The sequence below is a fragment of the Ursus americanus genome, chromosome 11 (genome assembly GCF_024610735.1).
Source record: "Ursus americanus isolate L20-20 chromosome 11, mUrsAme1.1.p, whole genome shotgun sequence".
Lineage (NCBI taxonomy): Eukaryota > Metazoa > Chordata > Mammalia > Carnivora > Ursidae > Ursus > Ursus americanus.
The window spans coordinates 9273436-9290959 of NC_142137.1; the positions used below are offsets into that span (position 1 = coordinate 9273436).

Genomic DNA, 17524 nt, shown 5'->3' on the forward strand with positions numbered 1-17524 from the left:
CGGGCTTGTGATCTGCCTCTGTGCTCTATACTGGGGATTTGCAATAAAGTTGTGATTATTACAGTCTTCCATGGAAATGTGTGTGATTTTCAGGAGTGTAGATTTTTTTAATGTCTTCGTATTTGATACCTAAATGATACATTGTTTGGCTTTTCAGAGTTTGGTGCGTGTATCTGAAATTTTAAAAACAGATCATTATTCAGATTAATGGTGCCCCATAACAGTGGTTTCTTACTCCCGCTGCATATTAAGAGTCAACAGGGAAATTATAAATACCAAAGCTGAATCCTACCCCAGTTTAAAGTGACCAGAATCCAGGTAGTGGGATTTTTAGAAAGCTCTTGACTTGAGGGTGCAGGCAGGATTGAGAAGCACTGGCCCAGCTAAATACCTAATCCTGTCCTTCTCCAGGCTTCGAGCAGATTCCGATTACCCTTACCCAGCCCCCACGAACCCGTGTTTCTCAACCTTGGCAGGATGTTTCCCCTGAGAGCTCTGAGAGATCCCATGCCCAACTTACGCTTCGGTACAATTAAATCAGTGCCTAGGAGCGGGACACAAGCGTCAGTAGGTCTTAAAGCTCCCCAGCTGATTCCAGTTTGCAGCCAAGGTTGGCGATCACTGCTGCAGAGCCCCACCAACACACAGAACCAAGTGACTCAGCCGTGGACTAGAACTTCCCTGGCTCCTCGGGGCGGGGCGGGGGGGGGGTGGTGGTGGAGCAGGGCCACAGGACAGCTGGATTTCCTGCTGCCCAGGAAAACACATCATCTGGAGCTTTACCTGACTACCCCATGGGAGAGAACGGGTTATTTCAAAACTTCTGTATTTGCCTGATTGGTTTATATCCTCCTGCTTGGGAAAATACAAATGTTCACATTGGGAATTGGCCCACCAAGCTGCAGTTGTCCATAGCCTCCTTTCATAGTTGATTGTCTGAACATTTTTTGTATAAAGAAAATATGAACTTTGTTATAGGCCATTTGGTCAGAGGTTGAAGACATATGGTCTTAAGTGAACACTGATTTTTTTTTTTTTTTCGTGACTCCACCCAAACGAAGAACGAACACCCTGAGCCTGCAAAGTGATTGCCTGTGGGCCCTTTACATTCCCACAGGTGCTGCAGGGCTGGGATTCCCCCCGGTGCTTGTGGAAGTAGCCACTTTCTGGCAGCTTCTGCTCATTCTAGTATTCAGAAACCAAGGGGCCCTCTGACTGGGTATAGGGATGTGGTTCAGAGCTGTGTGCTGGCCAGCCTGCTGGCCCCTGGTGGTGTGCCTGTTATCCTGTCTCGGTGTGAGGCCTCAGGTACCCTGTTCTCAAGCACCCCAGCCCGACATTACTTTGCCTCCTGGACTTGATCCCGCGATTTCTAGTATCCTCAGTCAGAAAGGAATGTGATCTTTGTATGTAGGTCATTTTAAAGACATCTTTTTAAAGAGAACCACATAACCCTTGAGCGAAGGGCCCCCTATCAGTCTAAGGCAAATCCTAATTTGAAAAGCTACCACCAGGCGATGCGATGAAAAACCTGAGGGCTGTGAACCATAATCAGATGGAGTTTAGCAGCCTTTCTTCTGATTAATTTCAGGCTGGAGACACAGCACTTCATGTTGCTGCTGCCCTAAATCACAAGAAAGTGGTTAAAATCTTACTGGAAGCTGGAGCAGATGGGACCATTGTTAATAATGTAAGTTAAGTTGCAACAATGTTTCTAAAAATCGTCCCCACCCCTTTCCAGAACGGGGTGTGTTACTACCTCACCTCCTGCAGGGCACATAGCTTCACCCAGTCTTATTCTGCAAAGGGCACAGAGCTCCCCCAGCCTTACTCTAAGAGCTGGGCTTCTGCTAAAGCTGGGGACCCCAGAGGTGGACTTGAGGGAACCCTTGCTCGTAGCAGCCCCATGAATTGATGAGCCCTAAGGCTTTCTCTTTAGACTCCTAGCTTGAGTGAGCACGTCCTGCCCAAAAAGGGACGCTCACGGGTGTCTAAGTAAACTGACAAGTGGATGTTCCCAAAAGTGAGTTCCTGCCCTGTAAACGGATAGTCTCCTCAGAAAAGTGGCCCAATGACCGTCAGATTAATCATCCTCAAAACTCTTCTCTCTCCAAAATCACCTTATTCTTTCCTTCTCTCTCTCTCAATATCCCGCCTCTCTCTCCTAGGTCCTAGGGCAGGCACCAGCTCAGGCACCCTTTCTTCCTTGAGGCTGACCTGTGGTCTCTGCCCTCCTGAAGTAGCAGACTCAGGGCTGGGGGCGGAACAGTTGTGTGGACAGTTGGGCAGTGTTGGAGCGGGCAAAAGGCTCCTGTATCCAGTCCCCACCTTCCTCCCCCTCCACTTCCCCCTCACAGCTCTCCTGTGCTGGGTGCTATACCATCGTACGTGTCCCCTGATGCCTTTCCCTTCTTTTGAATCCCACTGTTACCAACTCCTTTTTTTAATCCCCCTAGAGCCTCTGATATGGCCATAGTTTCCTAATTGTTCTTTATAGTCGAAGTCCTGAGACTGGCTGGGGCCTGATCTGTCCTTCCTAGTGTCCTCCGGGGAAAATTCATTGCTTGGCTGGGTTTTATGATCCTTTGTGTTTCTTCAACTGAAATCTTCCACCTTGACCTTGTCTTTTACATTGCCTCCTCTCTTTTCTAGGAAGCATTCCTTGGTGGGCAGGTATTCCAGAGCTTTGCTTCCTAGAGGATCAACACTGACCCTCTGTTGCCGTAGGTTGTTACTCATTGTGCCCTCAGGTGTGACTTGGCTCCCTCACTGCATGGGGCGAGGCTCAAGAGCAGGGCCAGGTCTTACCTGTGGTTATATCTTGTTGAGCTTGCGTCCATGCTGGTGTGACTGAGGGCAGAGTTGCTGTCCCAGTCGGGCTAGGTGTGTGCAGGGTTGCTGTCTTTTACTCACTTGTCCTGTGCCTTTCCTTAGGCAGGCCAGACTCCATTGGAGACTGCCCGCTACCACAATAATCCAGAAGTTGCTCTCCTCCTCACTAAAGCTCCCCAGGTAGGACTTATTGCATTTTCCATTATATTGATTATGTGGGGCTGCAAAAGTTGGTTGGGATTCTCTGGTGGCCGTCTATTAGAGCCAATTCAAACTAACTTAAATAGGAAATGGATGGGTTCGCAACCAGGCAGTGGAAAATGCGGAATCTACACAGGCCTCCAGGATAACCAGAATGAGAGATGTAAGGTTCAGTGGGCTCGTCTTCATACGCGGGCACCCTTTCTTCTCTGTGGCTGGATCATGGTCATTACCAGCTTTGTGGATTATTACTCCCCAAGTACTCGGGGAAGAAGTTCTGGTTTAAATGATCACAGGAGAGAATCATGGTTGGCAAGCTTGGGGCAAATGCCCTGAACAAGTAGGACGGGCGCTTGAGGAAGATAGCTGTGTCCATTTGACTATGTGCTTGGAAGGGGCATTTCCTGGAGAAAGGTGGGAGGAGGGGATCCAGTCTAGGCAAATAAAGCAGTAAATGTCCATTAGAGGTGGTTAAGTATGATGGTGTTCTTCCCTTTTTTATTCAATATAATGGTATTTGGGGCATCATTTAACTTAAAAAATTGATATCATTTGAGTTGAGATTGAAGTTATCTAACATTTTAATAATGTATAAGCTATTCATCATTTCGGCACCCTGAAATAACTGTTCTTGTTTCTTCATATTACCTTTCAGACACATACTTTTTATAAGTGTGCCTACAACACACATACCCTTTTGTATCCTGCCCTTTATCCTAACTATAGTAGGAAAGTGTTCTGCAGTTCCCATAATTATTCATCATAATGGAAGCCAGTTTGCTTTTCTGTTGCTGTCCAATATTTTGTTAAACCTAAATGTCCAGTATTAAGGAAATGGTTTGCTTCCCGATTGGAGCTACTCTGTGTTACATTACAGCAAAAACGTATTTGTTTTTGACCTTATTCTGCCTGATACTGTGAGAAGTTAAAGTCTCAGAGAAGCCGGAGGAAAATTCCAGATACCAGACTGCTGCGCGTGAGCCCCGTTAGCACAAGGGTTTGCATGGCCTTTATTTCATTTACGTTTTCAAAACCTACTTGATATGACTAGCAGTTTCTGGAAGTGGTGATGATTTTTTGCCTTTTGAAAACTGATCACCCTGTTGCCCGTGGAGCTGGTCCTTCTCAGTGGTGTCTGGAAGTCTGTGGAGCCCCTGGCAGGCACAAGTCAAGTGATCCTTTGGAAAAGTTTCTGCCTCTTTCTTTTTGCAAACAAATCATCAACTGAATCACATCAATGAATCTTGATAGAAAAATGCTGGTCTCTCGTAGATCAAAAAGTAGGGGATGCTATAATAAAGGTCCGAGTCCCCCTCTGTTATATCCATGTCAGTATTTGGCAGTTAGGACAGCCAGCTCTGTCCTTAGCCGTGGGAAGATCATCAAATTCTGTGGGGTGGAGTTTCCCCAAGGCGCACAGACTTCTAGGCCTTTAACCCACCTGCCTTTTGTCTTCCCGATCTCCAGGATCTGAGTTCGCAGGGAAAAGGCTGACTGTGGATCATTTTCCTATGTGATTCTCCTTTAGTGTTTCCATTAAAAAAAAAAATGACTTCAGTTTTTCCACACCCATTTGAATAGCACATAAATAGAACGACATTTTACCAAGTATTTTACGTGATTATGTTAAACTCTGTTCTCAACATAAAGAACTTTTGAATATGCATAAAGTTGTATACATGCTGTTCTTCTGAAGTTCTAGAACTAGCCTTCCTCTGTGTGAAACAGGAAATTCCTTGCCGTGGCACCTTAGCTGACCATGGATTTCACTGGCTCACAGCAGTTCTAAGAGGTTACTTTCTAAAGCTCCATATACCCTGATTTCTGTGAGCTGGAGATTGATGACATTCCATTTAGTAGATGATAGGGTTCGCTGAGAAAGGCTGTAAGCCATGCAAAGTTATTTTCCCTGGCCAATAACATGGTCTGTGGAGGGAATTATGCTGATGATTTGGGTGACCTCTGAGTATCCCTTCTCATTTTAGATTGATACGGTTCACAAATGCTTCTGAAAGTGAATTTGGGGTTGATGCTGGGGCTGTATTCTGTTCCAGGGGTCCGTAAGTTGAATGAGCGATGGGCACTAGTCAGTTCCTCGCATCAAACTTGACTTCCTTGTGAGTCTGAATTTAGCTTAAGAAAGGGCTTAGGACAGTGGCTCTCGGGCCTCTTGGTCTAGGGACACTTAATGTTCTAGAGGCCCATAGAGAGCTGTGTTTATATCTGTTATAGTTACCATATTTGAAATTCAACTTGAGGAATGTTGTTTTTAAATGAACATTTTTAACTCTGTTACCACAAAATGAACTTGTTTTTGTGAAAAGTAACTTTATAAAAACCAGTGGTGTGAGAAGAGTTAAGTAGCATTATTTTACATTTCTGCAAATCTCCATACTGTTCTGCAAAGAAGAGGGGAGGGCTCGCCTTTTCTTCCACATGTGAGCCTTTGCAGTATCGTGTGCAGCTTCCGGGGAAACACCGCTGTCACTCTGAGAGAGAAAGGCCGACGCTGTTGTAATATTATGAAGATAATTTTAGCCTCATGGACCCAGGGTTCCCGACACTTTCAGAGCTGCTGGCTTAGGGGATGAAGATACTATTTAAACATCTGGTTCAGCCACAGGCAGATATTGTCAGGAAATCTCCATGTAGATGGTACCTGCTGCCTGTAGAGGTTCTTTTTGTCCCATAATTGTGTCACTTGAATTTAATGAACACAAGAAAGTTGAACATTGAGCTGAAGACTGTGCTGAACTATCGACCTATGAAGACAAAATGTTTTATTGCAGAAAATTTACGAGACCTTGAAAAGGGTGTTTTCACTTCCTGGACCTCCTTGGTTGAAGGGGGTGCTGGTGGAACGGGGAGCAAGGGGCCTGGGGGAAGGGTGTGGAGCTGGGCCAGAGACTGAAGGTTTCTGCCAGCTCAAAGGTCTGTACTCTGCTTAGACTGCCTGTGCCGATCAAGGCGCTCTAGGGCCCAAGGCAGGAGGAAGGCACCTAACCATGCCTGATGGTCCAGGGTGTGCCAGCCGCCTGCTTTACCTTGGTTAATTCCATTAACTCCCATACGTACATTTGAGAATACACAGAAGGCAATAACTTGCCCAAAGATTCTACAGCTAGCTGCTGCTGGGTTCCAAAATCGGGCTATCGGACCCCATGTCTACTTGCCTGTGTCCATTCTGCCTTCCTGCCCTCGAAGGGGCAGACCAAATGCTTTCTTCTGGGGAAGAGATTTCTGTCCCATAGTTGGTCCCATGGTTCACAGATGCACCTCAGTGTTTGAATCACACTACAAATGCCTTGAATATGGTTTGGTCAAGAGAACATCTGATGGGCTAGTTCAGGTCCAGTGTACCAAGACAGCCTGTGCCTGGCCTGGGGCTACCGCGTTCTAGCACTCCAGGGGGGTGCCACTCCTGTCCTGGTCTCTGTGAGTGGTGTTCCCTGGAGTTCAGCCGTGCACAGCCTAGACACACCTATATGGTGGCCCTGGCCCAGCGCGTAAACGCCTGTTGTTCTGGTCCTAGACTGCAAGCTCCTGGAGCTCAGGGATAACGAGCTCCTCCCGTCTGGGTCCCTAGAGAGCCCGCCCGGCACAGGACCTAGGAAGCCTTGCAGGCAGTCTGGAAGTGCTTGTTGACGTGAATGCTTGGTCTCTCCCGCTAGGCTGGAAGCTCCATTAGATCAGAGCACCAGGTCCAAGGACGATTCCATCGTGCTGATGCTGCGCACGCTGGTGGTTTGTAACGATGCTTCTTGCCTCCTTCAGGTCTTGCGCTTCAGTCGTGGGCGAAGCCTGAGGAAAAAGAGAGAGAGGCTCAAGGAAGAGAGGAGAGCTCAGTCTGTGCCAAGAGATGAGGTGGCACAAAGCAAGGTGGGGGGTAGCCCTCCCGCCCTCCCCAACTTCACCCCCTTCCAGAGGGTGGGACACTGGCACCGCGGCTTCTGGGCTCGTGTGGCAGCGGCCACGCCCTCCTCTGTCTCTGCTGTCCTCTGGTTCTGCACGCTGTTGTCTGCGCTTTCTCTTCAGCTCCCTGTCCTCCACTCCTCCAAGGGTTCGGATCCTGAGCCTGTTTGCCCATATTTTCTAACCCCCATATCTGTGGCCTTGTCACCACCATGTGGACGGCTCTGCCTCGGACACTGTGCCCTTAACTGTATAGGGCAGGGGTGCAAAGTGTGGTGTCCGCTGTGTCATCTGGGACCTTGTTAATGATGCAGAGTCCGGGGTTTCACCTCAGACCCACTGGATCAGAAACTCTGGGAGGGGTCCAGCAGTCTTTGAACAAGCCCGGCGGGTGATTCCAATGTGGACTAAAGTTTCACAACCACCGGTCTAGGTTGCTTCCTTTTTGCTTAAGGGAACGACTGAGGCTGTGCTAGGACAGGTGATTCCTCTGTGAGAACTGAGAAGAAGATGCCCCCTGCTCGGGCTCATACGCTACAGAGAGCCCGAGCTGGCTTTCAGCTCCCTCTGCAGGTGCCCTTGTATGGGGACAGCTTGCACGACTAGCCACTGTAGCCTTGGAATGAACCGTGCCTTTCCGCTCTCCCAGGACGAAAAAGGCTTGGATGTAAAGACAACTTTTGGCCCATAGAATTTGATACCAAGTACTCATCATTGTATTTCAAAATCTTCTTATCCGTTTCCAGGGTTAAGGCATTGTAACTCTGATTAAGTTCCTGTGGTTGAATTGTATATGTTAATTTGTAAAAGTTCTTATAAGGAGTGGAAATGGGATGTTTTTTCATTTCAGAGGTTTCTCCTACTCCATTATGAATTGTGAGGTCCCAGGTCAAAGAATGAATGTGTTTTTATTGTTGGTGCAGTTGTCGAAATGCAAAAAAATAAAAAATCTCACGCTGAGGTGTTTGTGGTAGGTTCCCAAAGCTCTAGAATATAGAATTAGACCCAAGGCTATATTTAGTCAAAGCCAAATATTCAAGCAACTGGGAAAACAGAATCTGTGCAGTGTGGACCACCGGGCAGCGTTCCCTGTTTGCCACTGGCGCCATGTCCCCTAGGTCCTTTAGCAGATGCAGTCTCGCAAACAGAATTTTACACCATTACAGAAAAAGATAGAGGGGGGGCAATTAGAACTGGTTTCTGGGCTTTTTTTCTTTCCTCTGTAGGGAAGTGTCTCAGCAGGAGACACCCCCAGCAGTGAACAGGCTGTACCCGGGAAAGAAGAGGCCAGAGAAGATATCCTGTCCGCCTCCCCAGAGCCCAGAGCAAAGGACAATAGGCAGAGAAAGTCAAGGCCCAAGGTCAGGAGGCGCGTGAAAGCAGCGTGGAGAGGGCTGGGAGGCAGGTTGGCAGAGGGCCCTGGGATAGCGTCATGCCCAGTAGCTGAAAAGCCACTTTGCTTGGCTTGCTGGTTGGGAGCCAGAGCACAAAAAGTAAATCTGGCTAACTTCAAACACAAGGTTAGCGAGCTGATGTATTTCTTTTGACGTGGGGTGCTTGGAGCGGAATGCCGTGAGACAGAGCAAGCTGGGTCTTCGGCACACGTGAGTGAGAAGGGAGTGGTTGGCTGGGTGTCAGTCCTGTAGATGTCACAGTGCTCGGGGGCATTGTCCCTTCCTCTCCCACAGGTGTCAGCGTTTTCTGACCCCACCCCACCAGCAGACCAACAGCCTGGACACCAGAAGACCTCGCATGCTCATAGTCATCCTAAAAAGAGGCCCAGGCACCGATGTTCCCCGCCACCCCCTCCCCATGAGTTCAGAGCCTACCAGCTGTACACGCTGTACCGCGGCAAGGACGGGAAAGTGATGCAGGTACCTGGCAAGCCCCGTCTGGACCTAGGACCACAGGCCTAAGGCAAGGCCGTGCATGTGTCCCTATTCCTGGGGACCACTCTCAGTGTTGACTGAGGGCATGAGCTTCGAAGATAAAGCAGGCGGCCCTCCTGACCTGAATTGCAGGCGCACCCCCAGCTTAGGCCCAGGCACGCAGCGGTAGTTACAAAGCTTTCCACACCATGCTTAGGTGACTGGATCGTCTTGAGGCCCCAGAGTGGATAAAAGCAACAAGCACTGGTGCTCTCTGAATCTTCTTAGTGCCTGTTGGTCCCAAAGCTTGGCCCACTGGACATCCCAAAGTTACGCCGGGGGGGAACCTGCCTCCTCCATCATCTGTATTCCCCCCTGCACACTGACTGGCACTGGATGGTCCTCAAAACCAATTTGTTGAAGGAATGATTGAGTGGATTGATTCCTTTACTGTTCCCGTCAGGCACCCATAAACGGCTGTCGGTGTGAACCCCTAATCAACAAGCTGGAGAATCAGTTGGAGGCAGCTGTGGAGGAGATCAAGGCAGAGCTGGGCTCAGTTCAGGATAAAATGAACACAAAGCTGGGACACATGGAGAACAAGACCCAGCACCAGGTCAGTGGGTGGCCCGGAGCGCTGCACGTCCAGGTATCCCGACAGGAAAGGAAATCAGAGCCCTCAGCACATCCTTCTCTTCTGTAGCCTCTGTGCTGAGCGTGTCGGGCGGGCTGTCAGGGAGGAGGCCTGCCTTTGTGATTTCTTTCAAGCTCATTTATTCAGATTTTTAAAAATATTTTTTAATTAAAATTTAATTAACATATAATGTATTATTGGTTTCAGAGATAGGGGTTGGTGATTCATCGCTCTTATATAACACCCAGTGTTCATCACATCACGTGCCCTCCTTAATGTCCATCACCCAGTTACCCCATCCTCCCCACCCCCTTCCCTCCAGCAACCCCAGTTTGTTTCTTGTGATTAAGAGTCTCTCATGGTCTATCTGCCTCTAACTTTGTCTTGTTTTATTCTTTCCCCCTTCCCCCATGATCCTCTGTCTTGTCTCTTAAATTCCACATGAGTGAGATTATACAATCTGTTCTGTGATTGACTTATTTCACTTAGCATAGTATCCGCATCACTGCAAATGGCAAGATTTCATTTTTTGATGGCTGAGTAATATTCCATTGTGTGTGTGTGTGTGTGTGTGTGTGTGTGTGTATACACAGACACACCACATTTTCTTTATCCATTCTTTTGTTGATGGACATCTGGGCTCTTCCCATAGTCTGGCTGTTGTGGACATTGTTGCTATAAATATTGGGGTGCAGGTGCCCCTTTGGATCACTACATTTGTATCTTTGGGATAAATACCCAGTAGTGCAATTGCCGGGTCATAGGGTAACTCTGTTTTCAACTTTTTGAGGAACCTCCACACTGTTTTCCAGAGTGGCTGCATCAGCTTGCATTCCCACCAACAGTGTAGGAGGGTTCCCCTTTCTCCACATCCTCACCAACATCTGTTGTTTCCTGACTTGTTAATTTTAGCCATTCTGACTGGTGTGAGGTGGCATCTCATTGTGGTTTTGATTTGTATTTCCCTGATGCCGAGTGATGTTGAGCATTTTTTCATGTGTCTGTTGGCCATTTGTATGTCTTCCTTGAAGAAATGTCTATTCGTGTCTTCTGCTCATTTCTTGATTGGATTATTTGTTATTTGGGTAATGAGTTTGATAAGTTCTTTATAGATTTTGGATACTAGCTCTTTATCTGATAAGACATTTGCAAATATCTTTTCCCATTCTGTCGTCTTTTGGTTTCATTGACTGTTTCCTTTGTGCAGAAGCTTTTTATGTTGATCAGGTCCCAATAGTTCATTTTTGCCTTTGTTTCCCTTGCCTTTGGAGACGTGTCTAGCAAGAAGTTGCTGCGGCCAAGGTCGAAGAGGTTGCTGCCTGTGTTCTTCTTAAGGATTTTGATGGATTCCTGTCTCACATTTAGGTCGTTCATCCATTTTGAGTCTATTTTTGTGAATGGTGTAAGGAAGTGGTCCAGTTTCATTCTTCTGCATGTGGCTGTCCAATTTTCCCAGCACCATTTGTTGAAGAGACTGTCCTTTTTCCATTGGATATTCTTTCTTGCTTTGTCGAAGATTAGTTGACTATAGAGTTGAGGGTCCATTTCTGGTTTCTCTATTCTGTTCCATTGGTGTATGTATGCTTATTTTTTTGGAATAGTTTGGGAAGAATAGGTATTAACAATTTTTAAAAAATATTTTGTTAGAGGGGCGCCTGGATGGCTCACTCATTAAGCATCTGCCTTCGGCTCAGGGCATGATCCCAGCGTCCTGGGATCGAGCCCCGCATCGGGCTCCCTGCTCTGCTGGGAGCCTGCTTCTTCCTGTCCCACTCCCTCTGCTTGTGTTCCCTCTCTCGCTGGCTGTCTGTCTGTCAAATAAATAAATAAAATCTTTAAAAAAAAATTTTGTTAGAGAACATGCATGAGCAGGGACGAAGGGCAGAGGGAGAGAGAGAAGCAGACTCCCCACTGAGCAGGGAGCCCAATGTGGGACTCGATCCCAGTATACTGGGGTCATGATCACAGAACCCTGACATCATGACCTGAGCTGAAGGCAGATTTCTAGTTTCATATTTTTATGGTCAGAAAAGGTGCTTGATATGATTTCAGTCATCTTACATTTATTGAGACTTGTTTTAACACATGATCTATTCTGAAGAATGTTCCATGTGCACTTGAATGTGTATTCTGTTTTTGGATAGAATGTTCTATAAATATCTGTTAAGTCCAACTGGTCTAATGTGTTGTTCAAAGACAATTTCCTGGGCGGCGCCTGGGTGTCTCAGTTCATTGAGCGTCTGCCTTCGGCTCAGGTCGTGATCCAGGGTCCTGGGATGGAGTCCTGCATCGGGCTCCCGCTCAGCAGGAGCCTGTTTCTCCCTCAGCCTGTGACTCCCCCTGCTTGTGCTTGCACACACGCACTCGCGCGTGCTGTCTCTCTCTCAGGTAAATAAATAGAATCTTTAAAGACAGTTTCCTTATTTTCTATCTAAATGATTTCTCCACTGATGTAAGTGGGATGTTAAAGTCTCCCAGTATTATTGTATTACTATCAGTTTCTTCCTTTGTCTCCTAATGTTTGCTTTACATATTTAGGTGCTTTGATGTTAGGTGCATATGTGTTTACAATTGTTAAAATCCTCTTGTTGGATTGATCCCTTTATCCTTAGGTAATGCTCTTCTTTGTCTCTTGTTCAGTCTGTTTTAAAGTTTGTTTTAAAGTCTGTTTCTTATGATATGAGTATTACTACCCTGGCTACCTCCTCCCCACTCCCCTTTGATTTGCATGGAATCTCTTCTATCCCTTCACTTTCAGTCTGTGTGTGCCTTTAAGTCTGAAGTGAGTATCCTGTAGGCGGCAAATAGATGGGTCTTTTTTTTTTTTTAATCTATTCAATCACCCTCTGTCTCTTGATTGGATCATTTAGACCATTTACATTTAATTATTGATAGTTATGTACCTATTGCCATTTTATTGTTTTCTTGTTTTGTAATTCTGTTCCTCTCTTGCTGTTTCCTTATGATTGATGACTTTGTTTAGTGTTCTGCTTCACTTTCGTGTGTGTGTGTGTGTGTGTATCCTAGGTTTGAGTTTTGTGTTTACCATCCGATTCATATAGAACATCCTAAGTATATAGCAGGCTATGGTAAATTGATGGTCACCTGGGGAGCCTGGGTGGCTCAGTTGGTTAAGTGACCAACTCTCTTGATTTTGGCTCAGGTCATGATCTCAGGGTCGTGAGATCAAGCCCCACATTGTGCTCTGTGCCAGGCATGGAGCCTGCTTGAGATTCTTGCTCTCCCTCTCCCCCATCTCTCCCCACCCCAACCCTCCGTTCATGTGCACATACATTCTCTCTCTCCAAAAAAAAAAAAAAGAAAAAAAATTGTCACTTAAGTTTGAATACATTCAAAAAGAACTTCATTTTTACTGACCCCCCCCCCACGTTTTTTGTATGCTGTCATTTTGTATCTTTCTTTTGAGTTTCCTTAACTAACTTTAAAGATACAATTTCACTTTGTCTCTTAACCTTCACACCAGAGTGCTTTACTACCTGTACTGTATGTTGCTTTTACTCATGAACTCTTTTTTTTTTCATAATTTTCTAATTATGGCCTTTTTACTACTTAAAAAAAATCTCTAAAATTTCTTGTAAGGTTGGGGTACTGGGGTGGCTCAGGACAAACATTTGTCTTCAGCTCAGGTCATGATCCTGGGGTGCTGGGATTGAGCCCTGAGTCGGGCTCCCTGCTCAGCAGGGAGGGAGTCTGCTTTGCCCTCTCCCTCTGCCCCTCTCCAATTTGTGTTCTCTCTCTCTCTCTCAAATAAATAAGTGGAATCTTAAAAAAAATTTTCTTGTAAGGCTGTTTTAGTGGTGATGAACTCATTCACCTTTTGTTTGTTAAAGTCTTTCTCTCTCTTTCGATTCTGAATAATAAACTTGGTGCGCAGAGGAGTCTTGGTTGTAGGGTTTTTTTGTTTCAGTGCTTTGAATATATCCTGTCACTTCCTCTGGCCTTCAGAGTTTCTTAAAAATCAGCTGATAGCATTATGGGGGTTTCCTTGAATGTTATTTTCTTTTGCCGCTTTAGAAATTCTCTTTCTCTTTACTCTTGACCTTTTATTTATGTGTCACTGTGTGGGTCTCCTTTGGGTTCATTTAGTTTAGAACTCTGTGCTTCCTGACCTATTTTCCTTCCCCAGCTCAGGGACGTTTCAGCTATCTCTTCAAATAAGTTTTCTGTTCCCTTTTCTCTCTCTCTTCCTTCTGGGATGTCCGTAATGCAAATGTTTGTTTGTGGTTGCCGAAGAGATCCCTTCACCTATGGTTATTTTTTAAAATTCTTTTTCTCTTGTTCAGTCTGGGTGCTTGCCATTACCTCGTCTTCCAGATTCCAGACCCATTCTTCTTCACCCTCTATTCTGTTGGTTCCTTCTATTGTGGTTTTCATCTTAGTTACTATATTCTTCATCTGATTGGTTCTTTTTATATCTTCTGTTTCTTTGTTGGAGTTCTGAATTCACCCCTCTGTGCAGCCGCTCAGCATCTTTAAGACCATCACTTTGAACTCTCACCAGGCAGGTTGGCTACCTCCGTTTCATTTAGTTCTTTTGTTTTGTTCTTTTGTTTGAAGCGTAGTCCTCCGTCTCCTCATTTGCTTGACTTTCTGCTTTTGTTCCTCAGAACGAAGCAGAACAGCTCCTTATCCTCAACGTGAAGGAACAGTCTGAGGTGTAGCCATCCCCTGTGTAGAGGGTATCACGCTTGGTGACTTTGGCTGGCTGGCAGAACCGTGGCTGGGGTGGCCTGGGGGCTCCCCAGGCTCTCTGCCCTGGGGCTGTCAGTGGGATGGCCTGAGCTGAAGTGGGTGCAGAGTGGGGCAGTCCCAGGGCCCTCTGTGCCATTGGCCCCCCGGCAGTTCAGCCGAAGCTGATGTGCTCCAGGTGCTGTTCCCGGGATGCACCCGAGCACGTGGTCTGGAGCAAAGGGGACTCGGGCGGGGAGGTCTCAGGGCACGGAGTTGAGTGCGCCCTGGCAGGTCATTTGGAGTTGAAGCGAGGGGCCTGGAGCGTTCAAGGTGCGTTGCGCCTGTGTCACCTCGGCAAAACGGCTGGAGCCGTAGTGAGCACTGACCGAGGGTGTGATGTGTGTACCATGCTGGGGTTGCGTTGGCGGGACAGCTGGGGCTGGTGGTGGCGTAGGGCAGGGCTCCCCGAGGCGGCAGGATGGCTGTGGTGCCCGGGCTCGCATCTGCGACATCAAGGTGGAGGAGGAACGTAGACTCTGGTGCTTGCCAGCCCTTGTGACCTAGAGACCGTTCCAGTGGCTCCCCTGACATTTGGCAGGGATCTGGTTCCTTTGTATTCTAGTTGCCCTTTGAAATCCTGTTTTTTCTCCTGTGCACCAGGGCAGACCAATCTTCCCACGTTCCCAGTCCTGTCCCCACTACCGTGCAGTGTTGGGGGTGGGGGTTCCCTTTGCTGCCGTGTCTCTGCCTCCCTTGCTCTGCTCTGTATGGCTTATCTTCTGTGGTACGCAAACTGCTCGGTCATCCCTCAGGTCTTGAGGAGGAATTGCTCTGTAAACGGGTGTAGATTTGGTGGGTCTGTGGAGTAGATTACAGGTCTTACGACTTCATCTGGGACCCGAAGAGCCCTTGCCATCTTTGTAGCTTATGTTTAAACGTAGTAATGTCTTCGACATGTTGAGTTTCGGTGTGCTATTTAATGGCAACGTACTCTTCTGTATATGGAGTTAAACATATAATTTGTTTTTGTCTAGTACCCGATTTATTTTGTTGACCTCCAGTACAGTTAACACACAGTGTTATGTTTCAGGTGTACAATATGGTGATTCAGCAGTTTCGCACATCACCCGGTGCCCATCCCATCAAGTTCATTCCTTAATCCCCATCACCTATTTCACCCAAACCCCCACCCACCTCCCTAAGTCACACCTCAGGTTACCCTAATACTAGGTCTGCATTGGCTCAAGTTGTAGATTTACTGTGTGTTCAGTCTCTTCAACCCCTTAGGAATTTAACAAATGGGAAAAAGGCGTGACTGCACAGAAACATGCTCAGGGATTGTGAAAACCTAGGGTTCAATGAATACTAGATGAAACTAGGATAAAAGAGAAGTTGAGGTTTGCTTCTCTTTCCTCTGGCCACTGCTTGGTCCCCCAGAGCCCCGTCTCAGGAGTCAAGGGACCGTCCTGCGGTCATCTCAGTCCTTTGCTCTCTGCCCATTGAATCCCAGATGCGTGTTCTGGACAAGCTGATGGTTGAGCGGCTCTCAGCAGAGAGAACAGAGTGCTTGAACCGCCTGCAGCAGCACTCCGACGCCGAGAAGCACGACGGAGAGAAACGACAGGTGAAAACCAGGCTCTGCCCCTAGCCGGGTATTTACTACACGTCTCCACTGAGTTAAGATGGACCCATCACTGAAAACCCAGAGGCCAAGAACCCATAAAAGCATTTGTATTACGTAGCACGTCCTTTTTAATGTCCTTTTATTCATTTATATAATGAATAGAAAATAACATGTAGTTCAGTCCATTTGTTGCTGAATATTCTGGTAAGAGCTGGAGACTGAACCGTTCGTAGAATACCCAGGCGAAGCTGTAGTCTCTGCTCTGAATCCCCTCTAGGTATTGTGCATTTGTTGGGCACTGCTCTGTTGTTGAGCAAGATTTGGTTCCTGCCCTTGGGGAGTTTGTCTACCTGAGACCACAGACATAAAATGAGTACTTGTTGAGTATGAGAGAGTTCATGCTCCTGAGCAGCCAAAAATTCTTGATTTGTAAGATTTGGGAAGCTCTGGGTGTTCAAGGTGTCTCTTAACCTAAGTCACTCAAAGACTACAGAAACTATCAGGCTTGGTGCTGGGTGAATCCTCGTCTAGGGGAGGGCAAGCAGAGAAGGCCGTGTGGCTGTGGGAGGGGAGGTCATCCACAGCTTTGAGGCCTGTCAAGATGATATCTGGAACTATCATAATTGAAAAGTCCACTCTTGATGCTTTCATTCATAAACCACATGTCCAATTCATCATTTGTGCGGGGTTGTTTTTTTTTTGTTTGTTTGTTTTAGATGTCCTTGGTGGATGAATTAAAAACCTGGTGCATGTTAAAGATTCAGAATCTAGAGCTGAAGCTTTCTGGAGATTCCAGGGCCTCTAGGAGCAAATCCACACCATCTACTTGCGAGTCCTCTACAGGTAACACATGGGCAGAGAGAGCCATTCCATCCAAAGATGGTCAAACCCCCAGATACCGTTCTCCGCTGTGTCCAAAGGCAGCCCCTAGGATAGGGCTGTAGGCAACACTGGATTGTAAAGTCTATAAGGCTGAGAACTTTCTTTGCTTATTGTTGTACATTCAGTTCCTACGCATCAATAAAGTACTCCTATTTAAGTGTTCAAAATATCTGAATGAAGGAATAAAGGAATTGTTGACTGGTTATAGCTGTGTTTCAGGTACAATATTGATAGACTGGGCCCCAAAGATGAAGAGTTTTGAACAAACATCTGTCTCCTCAGCGGGGCTCTTGCCCTGGCTCTGGCGCTGCTTTCTCCTTTCTTCTCCTTGATCAGCCTTTGACCTTAGTCCAGCTACGTAAACCTCCATAAGCAGCGGTTCATGTATTGAAGCCGCCCCAGGTGCTAGATAAAGAGATCTTTCAAGCAAAGTGTCTGTTCATCAGCCGCAGTGATTATACTCGGTGATGACTTTGCGGACATGTAGAGCCTTTGTAATTAGGCCTCTGTGAGGAATCTTGGTATGTCAAGTGTATTATGTTATTATAGACCATTTCTGGAACCACAGTTTTATGTTCTTTGTGCCCATAACATTGGGGAAATCCTGGGCAAATTTTTCATGCGAGGTCTAGTTAGGGAACGTGGCTGGAGCTCTGGGTAGAGAGTATGACCACCTCTCTGAATTGGAACTAGTAACTGGGGCTATGGTGTGGAAAAGGCCCAGAAATTAGGGAATGGGCGTATTCATTCTCATCAATACATACCCAGCTCTGTTTCAGACCTACTTGCTGAGCCGTGTCATCCTTAGCCGTCACAAGATGGTACCCAGAGCTTTCTAAGCTTTCTAACTAGCTAAAGGGAAGGCCGGCAATTTTTTGG

The 17524-nt window shown here is 46.8% G+C and overlaps 1 protein-coding gene across 10 annotated transcripts in view; it reads left to right on the forward strand.

The window, feature by feature from the left end:
• ANKRD6 (ankyrin repeat domain 6) overlaps positions 1-17524 on the forward strand; it is a 188035-nt gene that overhangs the window by 159274 nt on the left and 11237 nt on the right. For 8 of the 10 annotated variants that reach the window (XR_015726022.1, XR_015726023.1, XR_015726024.1 and 5 more), the window contains 8 exons: positions 1592-1690; positions 2935-3012; positions 6808-6912; positions 8172-8306; positions 8634-8819; positions 9277-9429; positions 15650-15763; positions 16480-16606. Coding sequence is in view for 6 of the 10 variants with exons in the window: in XM_087865318.1 (XP_087721444.1) it covers positions 1592-1690; positions 2935-3012; positions 6808-6912; positions 8172-8306; positions 8634-8819; positions 9277-9429; positions 15650-15763; positions 16480-16606 (997 nt within the window). In the remaining 4 variants the exon portion in view is untranslated. The remainder of the gene's footprint in view (positions 1-1591; positions 1691-2934; positions 3013-6807; positions 6913-8171; positions 8307-8633; positions 8820-9276; positions 9430-15649; positions 15764-16479; positions 16607-17524) is intronic. The other 2 variants (XM_087865319.1, XM_045807064.2) reach the window with 1 other exon arrangement.